Raw genomic sequence first — 21,128 nt, 5'->3', positions numbered from 1 at the left:
CCCCACACTGACCCATGATTTTCGCTAGCTCGCCTGCGTACTCTCCACTGTCGCACACTCACTCAGTCTCGCGGCATTCTGGTTGTAAATGCGTCTGCGCAGGCGTCGCAAAGGTCTCGCTGCGCTCCCGCCGGACGCGTACGACGCATCACTCAGTCTATCGCGCTGTATATGGCGCGCGGATCGCGGAGCCGAAGGGTGCTATGCTATCCTTCTGCGCGCTCCGACTCCGTTGAGGCAGTCACCACCCTGAGCTATGAAGAGCGACCTGCCAAACACGTTCAATAGCTTAGCCGCCAGCGAGCGCGCACCGAGACCCGGGGGTGTGTCGCGCTCAAGACAGTGACAGCGCCGACGAGGATGTCAGGCCCCGTGACGCTCCCGGGGGGCTATGTCGGCGCTTCAATAGCTGGACGTACGGGAAGGGCGAACGTCTGGACGTCCGCCGATGGGGCCATTCGGGACGGAGCTCTTCGCCCAAGGGACCTGTCGCGTCGAGTTGGAGCACGTCTCAGCGATGAGCCGTGATCGGCGGTTCCATTCCGGCGTTGCCATGCACTTGGACTCCAACCCTGAGATGTACGGGAAGGGGCGGCCATCTCATCGCGTGAGAGATGAAGAAGGGTGCAGAAATCATCGTCTGTACGCCTGGCCGCATGATCGGTTTGTTGACTGCCAACTCGAGCCGTGTCACTAACCTCAAGCGTGTTGCGTACCTCGTCCTCGACGAAGCCGACCGGATGTTCGACATGGGCTTCGAACCACAGGTCATGAAGATCGTCAGCAACATCCGTCCCGACCGGCAGACCGTCCTCTTCTCCGCGACCTTCCCGAAGCAGATGGATTCGTTGGCAGGCAGGATCCTGTGGAAGCCGCTCGAGATCACGATCGGTGGCCGGTCTGTTGTTGCTCCCGAGATCGATCAGGTCGTTGAGATCAGGGACGAAGACTCCAAGTTCAACCGGCTTTTGGAGATTCTTGGGCAGACGTACAACGAGGACCCCGAATCGCGGACACTCATCTTCGTTAACTGCCAGGAGGCCGCCGGTAACCTCCTGCGCGAGCTCATGCGCAAAGGCTACCTGTGCATGTCCCTGCACGGTGGCAAGGACCAGGTGGTCCAGGTCGACCGTGACTCGACCATCGCTGACTTCAAGTCCGGTCTCGTGCCCATCGTCATTGCGACGTCTGTGGCTGCGTATGGTCTGGACGTCAAGCAGCTGAAATTGGGTATAAACTACGACGTGCCGAATCACATGGAGGATGATGTCCACCGTGCAGGTCGTACCAGGCGCGCAGGCAACAAGGGCACATGTGTTCATCACGCCCGAACAAGATAGGTACTCCATTGACATCTATCGTGCACTGAAGGCTAGTGATGCGAACATGCCCAAGGAGCTTGAGGACTTGGCGTGGTGGCGAAACTCAACTGACCGACTTTTACTGACCGTTACCGACCGTTACTTACCGTCACCGACCGTGGTCGACCGTTACTGACTGTTATCGACCGTCCTCGACCGTCACTCATCGTCACCCACCATCGCCGACTCCTTACAGCTTACCCACCACACGACCACTCACTACCTGCACGACACATGTACCTTACCCTCCACATCTTGTGGTACATCGTAGGTGTATACCAAAGCAGTGGCGACCAGTCGATGACACAATGTGCTTACGTGTCAACGTAATCACAGCGTTCGGACAGCATAGGGGTCGAATAACCGGGTGGCGGAGATTTGGTGGTTACGATGTGACACAGCCGTCACAAAATCACAGCGTTCGCACAGCATAGGGGTCGAATAACTGGGTGGCAAATATTTTGTGGTTACGATGTGACACAGCCGTCACATAGTAACATCGTATGAATCAATCTTTTATGTAGGCAATACGCGGCGATACAGTCAGCGTTGTGTTAAAGTTCTCTCAGCATTTGTTACGGACGCTACGGACAGGATTAAGACTGCGTACATAAATCTCTTCCGTGCTACGTATAATAACCGCGACCCGCATGTATTTACCGCCCGAGCCTAGATACTTACGACGCGTACTGTATTCACTTACTTTGTTCATGTCTTGTATACTTAGGCGCGCGTCTCGCCGAAGACGCGCGCTTTACTAGAATGGAAAGCAGCCTTTTACTCCCAACCACATCGTCCGCGCGCGAACTCTTCACGCCGTACGACTGCGGGATTGGCCATTAACGAGAGTGCTCGTCGCGCTCTCGTTTCGAAGGTGTTAGCTCGTCGCTGCGCCTAGGATAGGCTCGTCGCCGACTCCTTCACAGTCAGGCTCGTCGCCGACTGCCAGCGCGAGCTCAACAGCTGCGTGAACGACCTTAACGAGGACTCAACAGTCCTCGTACGACCCCTACGGGCTATACGCCTCCTTAACGACCTCACGACTTATCTTTCCATCCGCTCTGGTCGCCGAGCGACCACCACTGTTAGTCTCGTCAGGTAGCCCGCCCCCTGTGTCCAGGACTCGAACCGCCGAGCCCTAACATTGGTGGACATTCAGGGGAGCGGTCCACTACCTAGCGAACCTCTTACCTTTCCTCATCATGTCGACTCCGTCACTCCCGGCCGGTACGTCGTTCTTAGGCTACCCCGCACGCCCTACGCGCCCGACCTCTACCGTCCCTTCCGGATCGACCACTCCCTTCACGTTCATCTCTGCCCCCAGTCCCGCTACTCCGTCAGAAGCCCCGGACTCGAGACGAACGAAGAAGGCGACCTCCAGCGACCGCACGGCAACCGTCCCCGGACCTTCGTCCTTCGACCGGACGAGTGAAGTTCTTCGCTCTCCGTCGCATGCGACTGAAGCCGCGCGGTCTTCAACTCAGCCAGGACCGTTCAACAGCTTCTTCACGGGCTCCGGGAGCCGCGACAACGTGAGGAACTCCTCGCTTGACGTGCCCGCCACCCCGTACCGTGAAGATAGCAGCTCTAGCACGGCTCAGCCGGAACCGCGTACGCCCCGACGAACTGGTCCTTCTGACCCTACCAATCTGGCGACGCCCGGAGCGTCCAAGATCCACATGCCCGTACCCGACAAGCCCTCTCCGTCCATTCTTAGCGGGGTCGGGCCCCAAGCTACGTCCACGCCTTGGCGTCCTTCCTCTAAGAGCGAACGAAGCTCGCCGAGCCCACCTTCCTCTTCGGACATGCGTCAAACCGCCAAGGAAGCCGTCGACCCCGTTCATCTTCGGGATCTGCTCGACGATGCCGGCCTGTTCTTCGCCCATCTTCGCCGCCCCGAGGAAGCCCAACGTATCTACCTGAGCCTTAGCGCTCCCGATGCTCTCGACCGCTACGGTTCTCTATTTTACGAAGGCAACTACTTAGCGAACGAAGAACTCGAGACGGACGACATCCACGACTCCAAAATCGTAGAAGACAAGGAGTCCCGCTACAGCCTTCTAGTCAAACATCAACGTCGTACGGAGTACGTAGTAGAAGGGCTCGAAGTCCTCGTGAACGCCATGCTTCGATTGGAGAGTGCAACCCGTCGATGGAAGTCTGACCACGCCGACGTCTTGATGAGTGCGCTGCGCGGGTCCTCTTCAAGGGGAATGGTTTCCGACGCACACCGAACTCTTCAATACCGCGTGGCAAAAGCGCTCACCCTGATTCACCAACGACAAGCTCTACATCGCGGACATTCGTACCCTACCTCGGTCAAGTCGACGGCTTCGGACTTTAGCATGGAGCTCACCACGTCCAAGACCAAGCGCGAAATGCTCGACAAGTGGTTGAAGAAGCCCGATGTATTCCCCAACCTAACCCCGGAATACCAAGAAGTCGTACTTCGCCGGATTCAGGCCGCTCAGAACGACGAGGAGACGCCTTCACTACCTCACATCGCGTTCGAGCAACGTTTCAAGATATTACCGAACTCCCTCCTAGTGGACCCGATAGTGCACAACGCGTCCATCTCACAGGATGAGCTCGACGCATCTCTTCGATCGATGGCGTCTCCAGAAGTAGTCGAGCAAGAACTCACTCAAGGCGTCTCGTACACTACTGACGAGCCCTCTACGCGCTCTGAAGTTCCCGTACGCACTCCTCTCCCTCCGTCCAACGTCGATTCCCGCCCTCGCTACACGAATCGTTCGAGCTTCGGCAATCCTAACTTCGGTCTACCGCCCGCCCAAAATGAACCGACTCGTCATGTACAGTTCCAGGAACCCCCGCCGAAGTCTCAGCCCCACCACGTTCAGTCAATCCCGACTGCGCCTCCTGCCAACGAACGGCGGTCTTCGGGCCCTTGGAATCGAGTCGACTCAAACGCTCTTCCCGATTTCGGAGCCGCTCAAACCGTCCGGGACGCAGTATTCCCTCAAGGTCAACCTTTATCCTCCATGCACCCCCAACCAGCCTGGCGTATGGACTCTCCGTACCCAGGCTTTCAAGGGGCGCAACGCGACCTACCTCCGCACATGCCTCAAGCAACCCCTTCGGTCTCCCAAGCCCCATCTAACGCTGCCAAGGGGACCACAGACGATTACCTCCACTACTACGATGTTCCTCCTACCGGGTATGCGACGAGCGGAGGGAACGTCCCTCCCTCGACACTACCCCGAACCGAGCATCGTTTTACCGCGCTCCCCCTACCGGATACGTAGCGAGCGGAGGGAACGTCCCTCCCTCGATGCAAACCCCGAGCGGAGGGAACGTCCCTCCCTCGAGGCAATTCCCGAACCAGTCAGACCCTCCTAAGTACCCGGAGGACTCTCACGGCAACTACGGAAGGGGACCCCCATATGGCCCACCTCGAGGAAACGGTGGTGGCCCTAACATGACGGTGGTAACGATGGAGGCGGAGGCGGGGGCGGAGGCGGCGGAGGCGGCGGAGGCGGCGGTGGAGGTGGAGGTAGTGGGGAGGAGGGAGCGGGGATTCTCCTCGTCCGCCGTGGAACTGGGGCCCTTACCCTTTCCAACCTGCGGGAGGAGGACCACCAGGCGGAGACCCGCCCCCACCGGGTAGCTACGCCTACGGACAACTACCTAACGGTCAACCAGCGATTATTATTCATCATTCTCCCGCGCCTCGCGAACAAGGGGTCCGTCTCGACCAGAAGATCTCACGCGACTCAGTTCCTCAATGGGACGGGGATCTTAAAACCATCCTCGCCTACCTGCATAAGATGAACAACCTCGCCATGAAGAATATACATGTCGCGCGAGACCTAGGATCCGTCGCTCCGGACGGTTCACGGGTCAAGCTGAAAGCTGGTGGTTGGTACTGGGCTACGAGACGCAAAAGCTTTATTCGGCCAGCTGGTGGAACCTATACGAAGGAATCAAACTACAATTCTTCACCTTCAAGTTCCTTGTCGCTCTGCGCACTCAATACGACGGACAACGCTTCCGGCAGGCTGGCTACGAGAAGGAGCAGCCTCTCGACTTCATTAACAGACGAATACTCTACCATCGGCACTCACCAGCGCGCGAGAGACGCAACTTGACGAAATCGCCGCGGTCATGCAGAACGTGCCGCCGACCTGGTCCACCGTCCTGTCCCTCGACTCCATCAGTACTATCCCTGCTCTCTTGGCCAAAGTATCGGACAAGAAGGACGAGCTCATTGCGTTCGCTTCCATGGCCCCTGCAAACTCGTCCCAATACGAACAAGTGTTGAAGCTCCCTGCGACTAAGAAAGAGACCAGGTCGTTCATTCGAACGCGTCGTGCCTTCGCGGCCGACGGCTTCGGAGGAGGCTTCGAATTCGATGTGGACGGCGAGGACACTTCGACCTCCCTTCCATCGGGAACCGTAGCGAGTGAAGGATTCGCTCCTACGGGTCAAGCCGAGAACCCTGCTACGGATGCTCATGCTGCAACCGTTCAGAATCAGAAGGCATCCTCGAACAGACCTCGCGGCGCGGGACGGAAACCTCCTCGGCTGGTCCTCGATTCCCCCGGAACGATTCAGTCAAGAGCAAGCGTGCTCCGCCCGGCGATTGCAGAGTCTGCGGCAGTCCTTTCCATTGGGATAGGGACTGTCCTCACTGGAACGAATACGATATTGGACGAAACGCTTTACTCATCGGCGCGGAACACGACTGCGACGCTGAAGAGAACGAGGAATACAATCAAGCCTTCGTCGCCTATATCTGTAGTAGCTTTAACAATGCGAGACTTTCTAACGCTTTGTGGGCGGACATCCGTCGTTCTGAAGGCGAGTATCTCAAGGCTACCGTCAGCCAACGTCGCCGTACGTATGCCGTTACTATCGAAGATGAACCTGAACCGTCCATCGTCTATTCTGACTCTCTACCGCTCGACCATCCTTCCATTCTGGAGGACGCTCGCCCGACGGCGCCCCCGGAGCTAAGCTCGAAGGTATGCTGGCGGAAGCGTTGGCCGCGGATGGCTCCACCCATCACTTGTACGACCGTGAGGCCTTTGCAGGCGCAAAGTCTGCAGCGAGTGAAACGTTCGCTCCTGCAGACTCTACAGCGAGTGAAGCTTTCGCTCCTGTAGGTAATGCCGGCTGGTCTCCCCCCGAGCCGAAAATAGTGATGGTACCTCGCGTACGCGATCCGCCTGCGGGTCACTCTACGGTGGGAGTAGCTGCCTTGTCGTTCCAACTGCGGTTCGGGAGTTTATCCCACCCCTTGGTGACTTGTCGAGCAGACTCAGGAGCAGACATATCACTGGTTTCGCAGGAATATCTCGAATCGCTCCCTCTTGCCTCTCGTCCTAAGATCCGACAAGGCCTGAGAATGAATCTTTTCCAGCTCACCGGAGGGTTTCGTATCACCGGGTACGTGCAAACCCAGGTGTACGTGGAGACAGAACAAGGCATGTCCTCAAGATGGTCGCCGAGTGCTACGTCGTGCCTGGCATGTCAGCGCCGTTGCTTCTCGGCGAGGACTTCCACGTCAATTACGAATTGAGCGTCACCAGGAGCCTCGCGAACGGATCCGCAATCAAGGTTAGCGATACGGATACTCCATACCTGCCTCTTCCGCCATCGACAAGAGCGACCCCGACTCAAAATCATGACTAAGGATTCATCCGCTAGTTTCGTGAAGGCAAAGACGCATCGTAGGAGACAAGCGAACCGCATCGTGAACGGTTGAAGAGGGATAGACCTTCGGCAGTCGCTCTACAGGACGTGCGGATTTCTCCACACTCCTGCCGTTCCGTACCTATACAGGCGGATTTCAGTCACCACGATCCTGGTTCATCGAGAAGACTGTACTTGGCCAGCCCGACGGGTCCTTCCTCCTCACCACTCCTACCATCATCGACGCTAAGCACGTTTGTATCCCGATCACCAACCCCACGGACCGTCCCTACATCGTCAGACAGGGCGAACTACTTGGGCTCCTGCACGACCCCGCCCAATACTTCACACAGAGCACCCCGAGCTCGAAGCCCACGCTGCGTCCGTCCAAGCTCTCATTCGCGGCGCCTCCGAGACGTCCCATGAGGCTGAAGTCGTCGAAGAAGATCCGAACCAAGTCGAAGAGCAGTGGGGTCCTAAGACAGCGGAGCTGCCCGATCCCGAGACGTATCCGTCAAATCAACTTGAAGGAATCCTTGACATCGGGCCTGAATGGCCAGCCGATGAAAAAGACAAGTTGGTTCGCATGCTCCACGACAACCAAGCCGCATTCGCGTTCGACGGACGACTTGGCCATAATCCCGCTGCGGTCGAAGTCAAGACAGCACCGGACGCCAAACCTATCTCCCTGCCCATGTACTCCGCTTCGCCCGCTAAGCGTGATGTAATCGACAAACAACTTGACGCTTGGCTTGCGTTGGACGTCATCGAACCTTCGAACAGTCCGTGGGGGGCCCCGGTTCTCATCGCCTACCGAAACGGCAAACCACGGCTTTGTGTCGACTACCGTCGCCTGAATACCGTCACCGTGGCCGATGAATTTCCGATCCCGCGACAGAACGAAATCCTGCAAGCCCTAACCGGGGCTCAGGTGCTTACTTCCTTGGACGCTCTTTCAGGCTTCACCCAGTTGAACGTCGCCGAGAACGACAGGGAGAAGACAGCGTTCCGGTCCCACCGAGGATTGTTCCAGTTCAAACGACTTCCTTTCGGACTACGGAATGGACCGTCAGCCTTCCAACGAGTAATGCAAGGTGTTCTCGCGCCATACTTATGGCTGTTCGCGTTAGTTTACATCGACGACATCGTCGTTTACTCTCGGTCTTGGGATGAACACATCGGTCACCTCGACAAGGTCCTTAAATCTATCATAAACTCCGGCATCACCTTGTCACCGCCGAAATGCACTTTGGTTACACGTCCATCCTCTTACTCGGCCAAAAGGTGTCCCGACTAGGTTTCTCGACCCACCAAGAGAAGGTCCGGGCCGTCATGGAACTCGCACGCCCTAAACGGGTTTCGGAACTGCAAACGTTCCTTGGCATGACGGTCTACTTCGCCGCCTACATACCTTACTACTCATTCGTAGTCTCACCACTCTTCGAATTGTTGAAGAAGGACCACAAGTGGGTATGGACCGCGGAGTGCGAATCCGCCTGGCTTAACGCGAAGGAAGCCCTTCAATCTGCCCCCGTGCTCGCTCACGCGATTCCCAGCCAACCGTACCGACTATATACCGACGCCTCCGATGTAGCTCTGGGAGCGTGTCTTCAACAAGTCCAAGCCATCAAGGTCGGCGATCTGAAGGGAACTCGCACCTACGACAGACTGGCCAAGGCTTACAAGGACCGTGCTTCCATACCGGTCCTAGTTACTAAGACCTCAAGCAAGTTCAACGACTGCCCCGTTCCCTCCGCTTGGGCCTCTACATTGGATGAAACGTTCGTCCATGTGGAGCGCGTCATAGCGTACTGGAGTCGGACATGCAAGCCCGCTGAGCGCAACTACTCTGCCACTGAACGCGAAGCCCTAGCCGCCAAAGAAGGATTGATTCGTTTCCAACCGTTCATCGAAGGCGAAGAAGTCACTCTAGTCACGACCATGCCGCCCTACAATGGGCCCGTACCTACGAGAACACCAACAGACGACTAGCGGCCTGGGGGGCGGTCTTCGCGGCGTTCATGCCATACCTAGACATCGTACACCGCGCCGGACGCGTTCATTCCAACGTGGACCCACTATCTCGGCTACCCCGTCTACCACCGGACCACCAATCACCACAGGAGGATCGCTCAGTCCCCATCATTCCGGACCAAGCTACCCCGGAAGCCGCGGAAGCTGCAGCCGACCGTACTCCCGCTACAAGACTGACGGCCGCTGCGTCGGTCCACGCCTCTGGGAAACAGTGCTTGAAGCTACCCCACCGTCGACCGGATTTTCCACCGCTCACCACGACACTTTAGGCTTCAGCGTGGGGGCGGGGAGCGGGAGGTAATCTACACAGGAGATAACGATCAAGAACTCCCGGACGCCGAGAGCCAAAATAGCGTGGAAGCGGGAGGAACACCTTCCCTTCCAGGCGAGGGCAACTACGAACAAGAGGACGATCACGCGGGAAGCAGAACCAGCTGGGAAGCGGGAGGAACACCTCCCCTTGCCAGCGAAGACAACCACTATCAAGACTACGTTTACGCAGAGAGCCGAACGAGCAAGGAAGCGGGAGGAACACCTCCCCTTCCAAACGACGATAGCGAAGCCGCGGGAGGAACACCTCCCCGTCCAAGCATAAATCGTCTAGCTCACCCCGCCACGACTCAAGATCAACCGGTAACAAGTCTGACAAGTACGGAAGCGTCAGAAGATCCCAGTTACCTGTACTCACCCGACAAAGACGTCTCACTGCCGACTCTACTCATAGAGTTGAGTCCAGAGTACAAGGCCAACTTCGTTAAGGGCTACGAGAAGGACCCTTTCTTCCGAGACAAATGGAAGAAAGCCAATGAACCGGGCCTGCAGAGGTTCTCCGGACAGTGCTTCTTCACAGACGACTCGAAACTGCTGTACATCCGTACCGGCTCCGACCCCGTCAGATTATGCGTACCCAGAACTGAGGTTGTCCCCTTAATCGCTCGGTTACACGACTCTCCTTACGAGTCGGCTCACGAAGGTCCTAGGAAACTGGCCTGGAGAATCAACGAACGATTCTTTTGGCCTTCCCTCCGGAGAGACGTGCGCGACTACGCCATGTCCTGCGACGTTTGTCAGAAGATCAAGACCGACCGAAGAGCCAAAGCGGGATTGCTGCGACCTAATCCTATCCCTAACCGTCCCTTCGAATGGATCTCTTTCGATCTCATCACTGGTCTGCCGCGGTCAGACGGTTACGACGCAGTGCTAGTGGTAGTAGACCGCTGCACGAAGCATGGACTGTTCATACCTTGCGAAGGCACTCTGAACACCGTGGAGTTCGCTCACTTGTTCGTACAACACGTCGTCTATCGGTTCGGCATCCCGGAACATATCATCTGCGACCGGGACGGTCGATGGACGTCCGAGTTTTGGAGAGCGGTGGCCGCTGAGTTGGGAATTCACCTGTGCTTGTCCTCCTCGCATCACCCGCAGCACGACGGACAAACCGAAATCGTGAATCAACGCATCGAGACCATGCTGAGAGCCTACATCCAAGGAGACCGGAATACGTGGTCGCAATGGTTGCCGGCTCTCGCGCACGCTTACAACTCATCCGTTCACTCCGCTACGGGTCAAACCCCGTACTTCTTGCTCTACGGGTTCCATCCCAAGGGTTCCTTGGATTTCCTGATCAAAGACGAACGATACGTAGAACGTCCTCAACTCGCCAGCGAGCGCGCCACCGACTTTGCCATCGAAATGGAGCTCCACCGCCAACGAGCTCGTGACGCCCTAGCCATAGCTCAAGAACAGGCAGCTCGAAGCTACAACAAGGGACGAAGACCCGAAACTTTTCCGGTCGGCTCCCGAGTTCTGGTGAATCCGCACTCGCTTGAACTAGTAGACGTAAAGGGTACTGGCAAAAAGCTGGTACAACGTATGCTCGGACCCTTCCCGGTCCAAGAACAAGTCAACCCTCTGGTCTACCGACTCGCTATTCCCGACACTTACCCTATGAACCCTGTCATCAGCATCGAACATCTACGGAAGTACCGGGAACCTGACGCTTCTTACGAAGGGGTAGACCGGCCTACGCTGCCGGATCCTCGCCAATCCGACCTGCTCGCTTCCGAAGAGTACGAAGTGGAACGCATAGTAGCTTGGAGGAGAAACCGGTCAAAGAGAAACCGACTAGAGTTCCTAGTACGATGGAAACACTACGGACCCGTACACGATACTTGGGAGCCAGCAGCTCACCTTCGGAACGCGCACGAAATTCTTCGAGATTATAAGACTTCTCAAGGCCTCACTCGCTGAGAATACATGTACTAAGATTAGTAGTAGTAAATACAAGAACGACTCCTGTAGTAAAACAACCGTAGATAGTTCTCTCTCTCTTCCTTAAGAAATACCTACTTTACTTTCCTCTAATCTTCCTCTCCTACGCGTCAGCGCTTCTACCACCCACGCTGAACACGTGACCGCGACGCGGCGAGTGCAGCCACAAGTTCACTTTGAGCGCCCGCCGCGCTCTCTCTCTCCCTCTCTCTACATAACCCTTTCCACGCAAGCGAGTGAACTCTTCGCTCCTTGCTACTCTTCCATCGCCTCACCTACGCAAGCGAGTGAACTCTTCGCTCCTTGCTACTCTTCCGTCGCTCCCCCTACGCAAGCGAGTGAACTCTTCGCTCCTTGCCGCCCCGTCGAACGAGTGAACGTTTGGACTGTCCGAACTTCATCCGTTTCTTCGATCGTTGAATCCTCATCGTCTCCTTCCTTCCTGAGTACGCAGCTCGGTACAAGTATGGCCGGCCCCTCCTCGTCCAATTTCCTTCGATTCCGCGAGTCTCTCTTCCTCCCTCAAGACTATCGCGTCGCGCCTGCCCGGACCCACGCCCGCGACTCGGCTTGGACTTACTTCCAAGCGCATCTCCGGGTCCGTTCGGCGGTCGTCTTGAGTCCGGGCGTATGGGCGGTCTCGCCTAATGCTCCGTACGTGCCCTCGCTCCCTCCTCAACAGGACGCATTGGAGGAGATCTTCGCGGACGGACGTACGGGTCTCTTCGAGCCGGGCTTCCATCCCCAATACTGGGCCAGTGCGCAAGGGCACCGCGCTTTCATCTACGAAGTCCCTCCTACTGAAGAAGGCGTCGACCCCGCCTACGTAACCCTCGACGTCGCGCGCGGTAGGAGGAAGGGAACGTTCTCCGTTAAGAGCTTCCAGAACATGAGGGGAGTACCCACCCCCGAATTCTCTCGCGCGCTCCAGAACCTCTACGAGGCCGAACTCACAAGAGCGAACGACTACTTCCTCGCCGACCCTTCACCCCCTCGAGGTCTACGTCTACGTCCTGCGGATGTCCAGGACGCGCTATACCGCTTCCGCAGCTTCTCTCAAGAACTATTCCCCTTCCGGAAGGATGTAGCCCTCATCCAGCGTCATCTCCTCGAACTGCGAGGATATTCGTATAAGAGATATCTGCAACTAGTATTCGACGAGGGATACATGAGCGCGCCCGCTACCAATATCATCGGAATCGGAAGCTGGGTCGACGAGAACGAGGCGGAAGTGCTGAAACGGTTGGTTTGGTTCGGAGTCCCCGTGTGGTGCGTAACTCGCAAGCCTCCCCCATCCACCGTAGTCCAAGAGTCCCTCGCCCGCCTCGACCTCCGACTGTTACTGGAGTATTGGGACGACGAGGATCACGCGCCCAAGGCCCCCTCGAACAAGAAAAGCAGGAAGAGGTTGAGAGAAGAAGAAGATGAATTGGACAGTGCCGATGAAGACCCGGATTTCAACTACGTAAAGTTTCCGGTACCAGCGTGGAATCCCGCCTCTCCCCTTGCACCCGCCTCTGCCTCGGGAATCGAGTCAACTCTACCGGCGGCTCCTTCTTCGACGATTTTTCCCGGGGACGAAGACGCCTGGAACAATCAATCAGCGCCCGAGGCCATCGCGGAGGATCGTCCGGTTACCCCCCCTCGGAGCGGCGCGAACTCTTCGCCCCTCCGAGGTGACTCGCCGATGAGAATCTTCACAGAGGACTGCCCGGCCACACCTCCTCGGAGCGGTGCGAACTCTTCGCCCCTCCGAAGAGACTCGCCTATGGCGTTCTCCCTGCCTCCTTCGCCCGAGCCGGTTCCAACCCAGGAGCCCGAGCAAAGAAGAAGTCCCTCGCCGCCTCGTCTGACGAGCTTTGATAAGGGCAAGCAGAGGGATCCCGACCCCTCGCCGATGGTACCTCGAACTGGCAATCCTCCTGTTCTCCGAGGTCGCTCACCCTCTCCCAGGGGACGACAACGTCGACCATCTCGTTCTCGGTCTCCTCGACGTCGCCGTTCCCCTCCTCGTCCAGCGCGAGAATACGGTGGTTCGCGCCCGTACGATAACACTCCTCGCCGCTCCCCTCCTCGCCACTCCTACCGCGACCGTTCGCCTCGACGTGACTGGAGAGCCGGCGACTCCTACCGACCGGACGCCAGCTCAAGCGTCCTCGCTCTCCTCCCCGCCTCATGCCTCGACGATTCCCCGGCCGAAGGACAGCAGAGCGAGAGGATAGAGGACGAAGCCTGCGAGGACAGAGTCTGGTCGCCGTCATTCGCCCACGTTCGCCCCGCCTATCGCTCCGCCGGCCCCTTCCTTGATTAACCGAATAGAGCAACCCTCGCCGGTCAAGCCTACGTGTTCGCTTGCGGACCGTCTAGAGAGCAGCCTACCGGGGATCGCCTTCCCCGAAGCTCCCCCTGCGGAACGACAGTCCGCTCGTCCCCTTCTCGACAGATTCGAAGAGCCGCGCTCGCTCTTCGCGCGTGTAGGCGTCCCTCTTGGAGAAAGGTTGACCAACTCTCGGACGGCGTCAGCTCGACTAGGGAGCAGATCCCCAGAGATCCCACTCCCCCGGACGACTTCCACGTCATCACGCTCTCTTCGGGAGTACCGGTCAGGACCAAGTTGCCTCTCTTCACGGCTAACGAGGTCGACGACTTCCTTCGACGCCCCTTCGAGGACGATACGAGCATCTCCGTGGGACGTCTAGCTTGGGAACACGACCGGGGTCCGGAACCGCAGCTCCCTCCGGAGAATGCGCATCTCATGCCGTTCCCTTCTGTCTTGCGGATGGAGGGTGACGACGGGTACATTGCGATTCTTCGGTGGTTGAAGACGCGTCAAACTCATGTCGACGCCCTGCACAAGCTCCGGGAACTTGGGTCCCCACCAAGCACAAGGGCTGGAAGAATCGTCTCAAGGCCCCTCAACATCTGCAGGCGGCACTTGAGAGGTCCAACGTACGTCCGCTCTCGGACAAAGAGGTCCACCCTCTGCGCAATCCAACGCCGGGGGAAGTCGACCGGGAAGTATGGGAGTTGGGGACCTATCACTTCCGACTCAACGTGGAACGGTTGGTGGTCGGCCGACTCCCAGCATTGAGGAACGCGACCTCGAGTGAAGCTCGCGGAGTCCTATGGGCGGAAGTGCGCGACCGTCTACGACGAGCCTGGGGGCGAACTCATCGTACTACCCTAACTTCTCCGAGCCGCGCTGCCTCGATAGCGACGACGACGTGATTCGCCTCAAACACTGGTACGCGTTGGGAAGGATTCTCTTAGAGTTGGAGCCACGGTCAGACATCGCTCAAGACTTGCGAGCCGCGGTGGGGGCTCTGTTACGGACGCTACGGACAGGATTAAGACTGTGTACATAAATCTCTTCCGTGCTACGTATAATAACCGCGACCCGCATGTATTTACCGCCCGAGCCTAGATACTTACGACGCGTACTGTATTCACTTACTTGTTCATGTCTTGTATACTTAGGCGCGCGTCTCGCCGAAGACGCGCGCTTTACTAGAATGGAAAGCAGCCTTTTACTCCCAACCACATCGTCCGCGCGCGAACTCTTCACGCCGTACACTGCGGGATTGGCCATTAACGAGAGTGCTCGTCGCGCTCTCGTTTCGAAGGTGTTAGCTCGTCGCTGCACCTAGGATAGGCTCGTCGCCGACTCCTTCACGGTCAGGCTCGTCGCCGACTGCCAGCGCGAGCTCAACAGCTGCGTGAACGACCTTAACGAGGACTCAACAGTCCTCGTACGACCTCTACGGGCTATACGCCTCCTTAACGACCTCACGACTTATCTTTCCATCCGCTCTGGTCGCCGAGCGACCACCACTGTTAGTTTCGTCAGGTAGCCCGCCCCCTGTGTCCAGGACTCGAACCGCCGAGCCCTAACACCGCTGCGGGCCCGGATCGGGTAATGCAATCGTGATTTGTGATCTGACGGTTTCTGGGCCTAGATACACTGCCGTTTATAGTGATTTATGCACCGTGCCTAGATACCCTGTATCGAGATCCAGCAGATGGACAGCATGTATGTCGTGCGCCACGACATACACCTAGTAGGAATACATTCATTGCAATGCCAATTGTGACTTACTGCTTCAACTTCAAGCCTTGATGCAGTTCGTGGACACTGTAAGTAAAGGGCCAAGGGATCAAGCGGCAGCCTTCCCGATTTGGTATGTTTGAGGCCGCGACAAATTATCCCGCTGTGACAAATGCGGTGGCTATAGTGCTTCATTATTCGTGCATAATATCGACATTGGGGAGTATACTAAGCACTATGTAATAGGCAGACAAGATCACCGTCATTCCCCTGTCCTTCACCTGCCTGTTCGTTACCCCGCGCAAGCTCAGCCTCGACGTCCTCCGCATGTTTCGTCCTGCAGTTGCGCTCCTCCACGCCCTCCACAACGTGTTCAGGGACTTGCAGCATCCCACAGCTGAGCCGCACGGAGGTCGAGCTCGCGCGCGTGGCGAGCAACTCCATGTGCGGGACAACGAAGAGGTCGTGGATGGTGGGCATGTGCGTACCGCAGCAGCTGGGATGGCGGATAGTTTGGTGGCGGTCTTTGAGAAGAGGAGGAGGGGGCGTACGGGCTGCGGTCGATGCCATCGATGACGACGGTGTGCATGATGCTGCGTGTGTAGTCCGCAGGGAGGGTCTTCCCGATGTTGCGCCCGTTGTGAAGTGTCTCCTGATCGGGGCTGTTCTCGCTGTGCAGTTCTACCTCAACGTGCACGCTGCAGCCCTTCAAGTCGAGTCGGTTAGCTTCCTCCTTACACGGATGCAGTCCATGCTTACTATGCTGCGAGATGTCTCGATGTAAGTAGCTGGGCATTGGCCATGCCGACGCGCCATTCGCATGTGCTCATTGACGCCATCGGACGTACTTGTTGAGTCTTGATGTGTGATTCGGCGAGTGGCAAGGAAGGGACACGGGAACAGGATAAGAGGCAAGAGGGTGCGCCTGGGTAGAGGGTAGAAGGACGGATGTAGCACCTTGTAGATCGCACGCGCAAGAGGTGAGTTTTGCGGGCGCCCCCGTGAATCGAACATTTGTGTCTATTTGTTTCCTAACCAAATTGGGCAAACCCGATGTGCTCGGACTGTTTCTGGCCAATCAGGACGCGAATAACGGTCCCCCCTAGAGCTGCAACATACCTACGATTCGCTTTCTGGACGTTATTACACTATGTCCGCATGTCTAAGGTATGTCTAAGGGATCTAATTCATGTTTAGTGGCATCTACTTCAATAGATGAGTACAGCATAAAAGGCCAGGGTTCTCGTGAGTCGTGTACAGTAGGGGTGTCTATCTACACTACTTCTGTACTGGTTCTCTTAGTCTCGAGTCGTAAGGGGTGTTGTGGTGTGAATATATCAGTCTCAGTTTTATAGGGTATATTCATACTACCATTACAAGAACTCTATCTACGAGGACGTCTGCTGTATCTGCATGTAGGGGCACCAGGGCAGTCGCCCTCTGTGTTCGCAATTGGCGTGTTGCGCGCCCCAGCCCTGCCCACCGTCGCGGTCACCCGCTTTTCGCTCACGCGCCCACCTTACGGTCGTTGGCCGTGCTTGCCTGCTGGGCATTCGCCCTGCACGCTCGCAGTCACCGTGCGTGTGGTGCTGGTCCGCGCTCTGTGCCCGCCTGCTTGCCCTCTCGCCTGCTTTCCCTCTCACCCGCTTGCCCTCTTGCCCAACCACCCGCTGTCCTGCTCACCCGCTTTTCCGCTTGCCCGCTTGCTCGCCTGCTTGCTCACTCACCTACTTACCTGCTCGTCCGCTTGTCTGCCCACCCGCCTGCCCGTCCGTCTGCCCGTTCGCCCTCGCCCGTCCCCGCTCGCCCGTCCGCCCGCTCGCCCGTCCGCCCGCCCGCTCGTCCGCCTACCCTCCGCTCGTCCATTTGCTCACCTGCCTGCGCGCCCATTTGCGTGCCCGTGTGTATCCGTCGGCTGTGTCTGCGTGCTGGGCATTCGCCCAGCACACTCGCAGTGGGCGTGTGCTGTCGCCTGTCCACTTGCCTGTCCTCGTTGTGGTGATGGCGAGTCCCCGGTGCGTGGACGACGCGGAAAGGGAATTTGGTATCGGTGAAAACGATGGGCGGGGTCGTTGGTACAAGTTGACGGTTGGCGGAGGAAGCGAGCGAGGTCTGTGGTACCTCGCGGAAGGGAAAGGGAGATGGGGCGCCGCACGCTTCGTTCGCGATGTCTTTTAGTGAAGACTGCCTTTCCTGAGCCTGGTATACTCGATAGCCTTCCCTCCGACGTTCCTAACCTGAGCTCTCCTCGATCCTGAGCCTGAGCCTAACTTCTGCGACCTTCCTTAGCCTGAACGCGAGCCTGAGACGAGACCTGAAGCCTGAGATTGCCCGGTGCAACCTAGATACTGAGTCCTGAGAGGTGGTGGTAGGTAACTAACTCCCCTTTTCCTCCGTCTCCCCCTCTAAGTCTCCCTCCGCCGCTGTTTCCCATGTCCCACCCTCGCTGGCATCCGTTTCTCTCCTTTCCCGTTCCTTCCGCACCCGCCTCGTCTCCTTCCGACACCTCCCCGTACCCTCCTCCAGCTTCTTCCGCTTCCTCCGCCAGGCCCTCAGTGCTCCCCACCGTCTCCGATGCCCGTCGATGCTCCCCCAAACCCGTCCACCATCGTCTTCACCACCCGGTTCTACCGCCTCATCGATCTTCTCCGCGACGAGCGTGTAGTAGAGCCTCGCCTGAACCCCGATAGTGACCGCGAATGGCTTGCCTGGGCCCATGGAGCTCGATGGTTAATCGTGCGTCCTTTTTCCTCCGTCCTGATTCCCGATCGTCCTTCTAAGCGGCCGTTCTCCCCGCGCAGCGAATGCTCTTCGACTCTCGTTCCCGTGCAGTGGCCCACGGCGATGCTTCCCTTCCGCTCGTCCGCCGCTACCCTGACGTGCAGGAGCTGATCGAGTATCTCGACCAGGTCTTCCTCACTCTTCCGTCGCAGCATAGCTATGTCGGCGAGCCTTTCCCTCTGATTGCCTGGGCCCCGAACCGAGTCACCGCCGAGCAAGCCGACGCAGAGATTGGCCGTCCCCTCCTTCCGGTTCGCTACTTAGAGCGTCCCTTACAGCTCTCGTCCTATCGTGCTTCTTCCGACAGCCTCGACGGCCTCCTTAGTCGGTTTCAGGGCCTCCTTGATGAGTGCCGCACCGCTAACCGTGACGCTCGTTCCGAGGCTGTCCATATCGCCCGAGGCCTAAATTCTGTTGAGGCCAGCGTCCGCGACTTGCACGTTCGCTTATCGGAGGGAGTGTACGTTCCCGACGGCTACTCCGGGATACCGCGTCGCCTGCGGTTCGCGCACCCTCAGGACTTCGAGGCGATGGAGGAGGGAGAGGTCGAGGATGAGGTGCCGGAGGGACCTGTGTTCATGTACAGTAGCTGTCTTCAATCCGCAGTTTTACTTGGTCGTCCTTCGCCGAGGCGTTTTTCCTCCAATCGACGTTGCTTCGTTCCGCGTTGTCCTACACCTGAGAGTGCGTCGTTCCGAGCTCGTACTGGTGCTCCCATGTGGGCCCACCCCACATCTACCCCCACCTTGAAATTCTGACCGTCCTCGGTCAGACTCCTCCCCTTCCTAATCCAGCGCGCCTCCGCTGCCCTTAGGATTGTCCTAAGTCCTAAGTGATCGGTGATCGGCCGCGCGCCTCCGCCCATCTCGCTTCTCCAGCGCTCCGCCCGACGCGTTGATTGGCTGGGATCGCAGCCTGATCGGGCAATCTCCTTCCGATCAGTGTGGCTAGGCCTCCCCTCTTCCGCGTATAAGACCTGCTGCGGCTTGTGCTTCTCCCTTCCGTCTTTCGTCTCGCTCCCTTCTTCCCCTCACCAGCTATGTCTCGCCCTTCCCCGTCTCCCTCCGCTACCTTGGACTTCACCGCCGGGCTCCCTGACGAGGACTATCCGACCCGCCTCGCCGCCTCGCCGAACTGGTCGCCCTTGAGGCGCGAATCAGCATTGTCGCCGCTCGCCAACCGACCATGGGTCGCCACCCATCGCACGCGCAAGCGGGTGCGTGGTTGGTCTGGGTGTCAGTTGTGTTACGCCTGGGTAAGCGGCCCCGTCCCCCTCCTTCCCTCCTCCGCACCTAACGGATGTCATAGGCCGTGTACGACGTGCACCTCGACTACGTCCTCACGCACGGGCTGTTCGAGACGCGGTTGCGTCCCGAAACCGAGGCCGCCCTGGACGAGTTCTGGGAGCGACTGGAAGGCTTTGCCAGCCAACCATCCCGGTACCAGGGCCCCCTCCAGACCCTCCAGCGCGAGGCCCAGCTGCGTGGCCGCGGTATGGGTCAACCGGCTACTGGGCCGGCACCACGTTCGAGATTTCCCCGGCTGTCCTCGCCCCTTCGCGCCGCCCCGCCTCTCGTGCTCCATCCCCGTCACCAGTCCCTCATCCGTCCCCTCTCCCCGCCACGCCGCACACCTGTCTCCCCTCCCCGAGCCTCCCCGGTCGCCGCCCCGAACCTCGACCTCTGTCCCCTCTCGAGTACGACGAGCCGATGGTGCGTCAGTCTCCCGTCTCCGAGCCTCCCCGGTCGCCGGCCCACGAACCTCAACTTCCGTCCTCCCTCGAGTATGACGAGCCGATGCCTGAGCCCGCGGCCTGGAACAGTCCTGTTCCCCGCCCACCGTGCATCTCGCGGCCCTTGAGGACGTTCCGGCGCCTGAGCCCACCCTTTCCGTGGCTGGGCCGTTCGGGTTCCCTTTCCCTGAGCCGGCTCCCTCCGCCCCGGCCGCTTATGCCCGCGCGTCCTCGCTCGCGTTCACCGAGCGGGACCCTTCCGTCCCTCCTCCCGTGCCGCGGCCGTTCGCCGCCACCCTCCTCTTCGCCTCTGTTCACTGAGAGAGGCACGCCCGTCGCCCCCTTCCTCTGTTCGCGCCATCGCCCTCACCTCCCATCGCGCCGTCCATACCATCTCCTCCCCCGGGCCTCCGCGCGGCACCGCCCTGTCTCGCGCGCCACCGACTCCCCCTCCGATCGACACCATCGAGGATGACGCCCTGGAGCGGTCCATGTCGCCTCGCGCGTTGGAAGAGGCGATTTTCGCCAGCAACATCGGGACCCGGCTCTACCGCCCACCCAGCCGTCCCCTCCTCCCGCTCCTCGCCCGTCTCGCCCGATGCCGCGTCCCTCCCTCAAGCTTCCCACCGCGGAGGCGCTCCGGCCTCCCCCTTCGCCGACAATCCTCCTTCCGTCCCCCGCCTCCCCGACAAGTTCCCTCCGGTGCCGCAGCGCACTTCCAATGCCGAGCGCCCGCGGTACGGGCCCTACGTGTACTCCCGACCACCCTTGCCCTGAGTGCCGTCGAAATCGCTTCCGGTGCCGCATCGACGCCCTTCCGGGCCACGCATGCGCCGCGTGTAGTTCCCGGAAGAAGAGGTGCGCGTTCAGTGCCTTTAGTGAGTCCCTTTCGCCTCCCCGCCTCCGTCCTTGCTGACTTATCTCCTCTTTCCAGAGGAAGGGGCCAAGCTTCTTCTAATAGGCCACCATCCCGACCTCCCTCAGTCCGCCCTCGCCTCTTACGACTGGGTAACCACCCCAGGAGGCACCCTCGTCGGTCCCCGTCCTTCGGATATCCGAGCCGACTTCCCCTTCCGCGGTGCTCCAGCGCCGCCTACTCGACCTCCCGCCCTTCTGCATCCCCGAGCCGGTCGCTGGTCCCTCGCAGCCTCCACCCGCTCCCTTGGCCGCGCCGCCGCTCCTCCTCGCCTCCGAACCGTCCAAGATCGACTCGATTGGATGGCCAGCCGGTCTGGGAAGTCCGGCA

General features: G+C 58.8%; 3 protein-coding genes across 3 annotated transcripts; 2 read left to right on the top strand and 1 right to left on the bottom strand.

Moving 5' to 3' along the window:
- Positions 1 to 614: 614 nt before the first annotated feature.
- On the top strand, positions 615 to 1,340 carry B0H18DRAFT_960960 (P-loop containing nucleoside triphosphate hydrolase protein; the record flags this gene model as incomplete). Its single annotated transcript, XM_048043011.1, has 1 exon — positions 615 to 1,340. One exon carries the CDS (start codon positions 615 to 617, stop codon positions 1,338 to 1,340), a length of 726 nt encoding a protein of 241 aa, XP_047885516.1.
- A 1,223-nt stretch (positions 1,341 to 2,563) lies between these two features.
- On the top strand, positions 2,564 to 7,744 carry B0H18DRAFT_960959 (uncharacterized protein; the record flags this gene model as incomplete). The annotated part of the gene is made up of 7 exons (XM_048043010.1): positions 2,564 to 4,539; positions 4,692 to 4,786; positions 4,822 to 5,065; positions 5,450 to 5,971; positions 6,001 to 6,218; positions 6,308 to 6,487; positions 7,122 to 7,744. 7 exons carry the CDS (start codon positions 2,564 to 2,566, stop codon positions 7,742 to 7,744), a joined length of 3,858 nt encoding a protein of 1,285 aa, XP_047885515.1.
- A 7,921-nt stretch (positions 7,745 to 15,665) lies between these two features.
- B0H18DRAFT_1053276 (uncharacterized protein) lies at positions 15,666 to 16,388 on the bottom strand (the record flags this gene model as incomplete). Its single annotated transcript, XM_048031004.1, has 5 exons — positions 16,265 to 16,388; positions 16,204 to 16,226; positions 16,108 to 16,127; positions 15,921 to 16,075; positions 15,666 to 15,865 (listed from the first exon to the last, which is right to left on the bottom strand). Coding segments are annotated over exons 1-5 (517 nt in total), but the record flags the coding sequence as incomplete, so codon positions are not given.
- Positions 16,389 to 21,128: the final 4,740 nt, after the last annotated feature.

Source organism: Fomitopsis serialis, assembly GCF_022376445.1.
Source record: "Fomitopsis serialis strain Sig1Antser10 chromosome Unknown B0H18scaffold_230, whole genome shotgun sequence".
In the NCBI taxonomy this organism is placed as follows: domain Eukaryota; kingdom Fungi; phylum Basidiomycota; class Agaricomycetes; order Polyporales; family Fomitopsidaceae; genus Fomitopsis; species Fomitopsis serialis.
The sequence above is the reverse complement of the archived record's forward strand: the minus strand, read 5'-3'. Positions and strand labels throughout refer to the sequence as shown.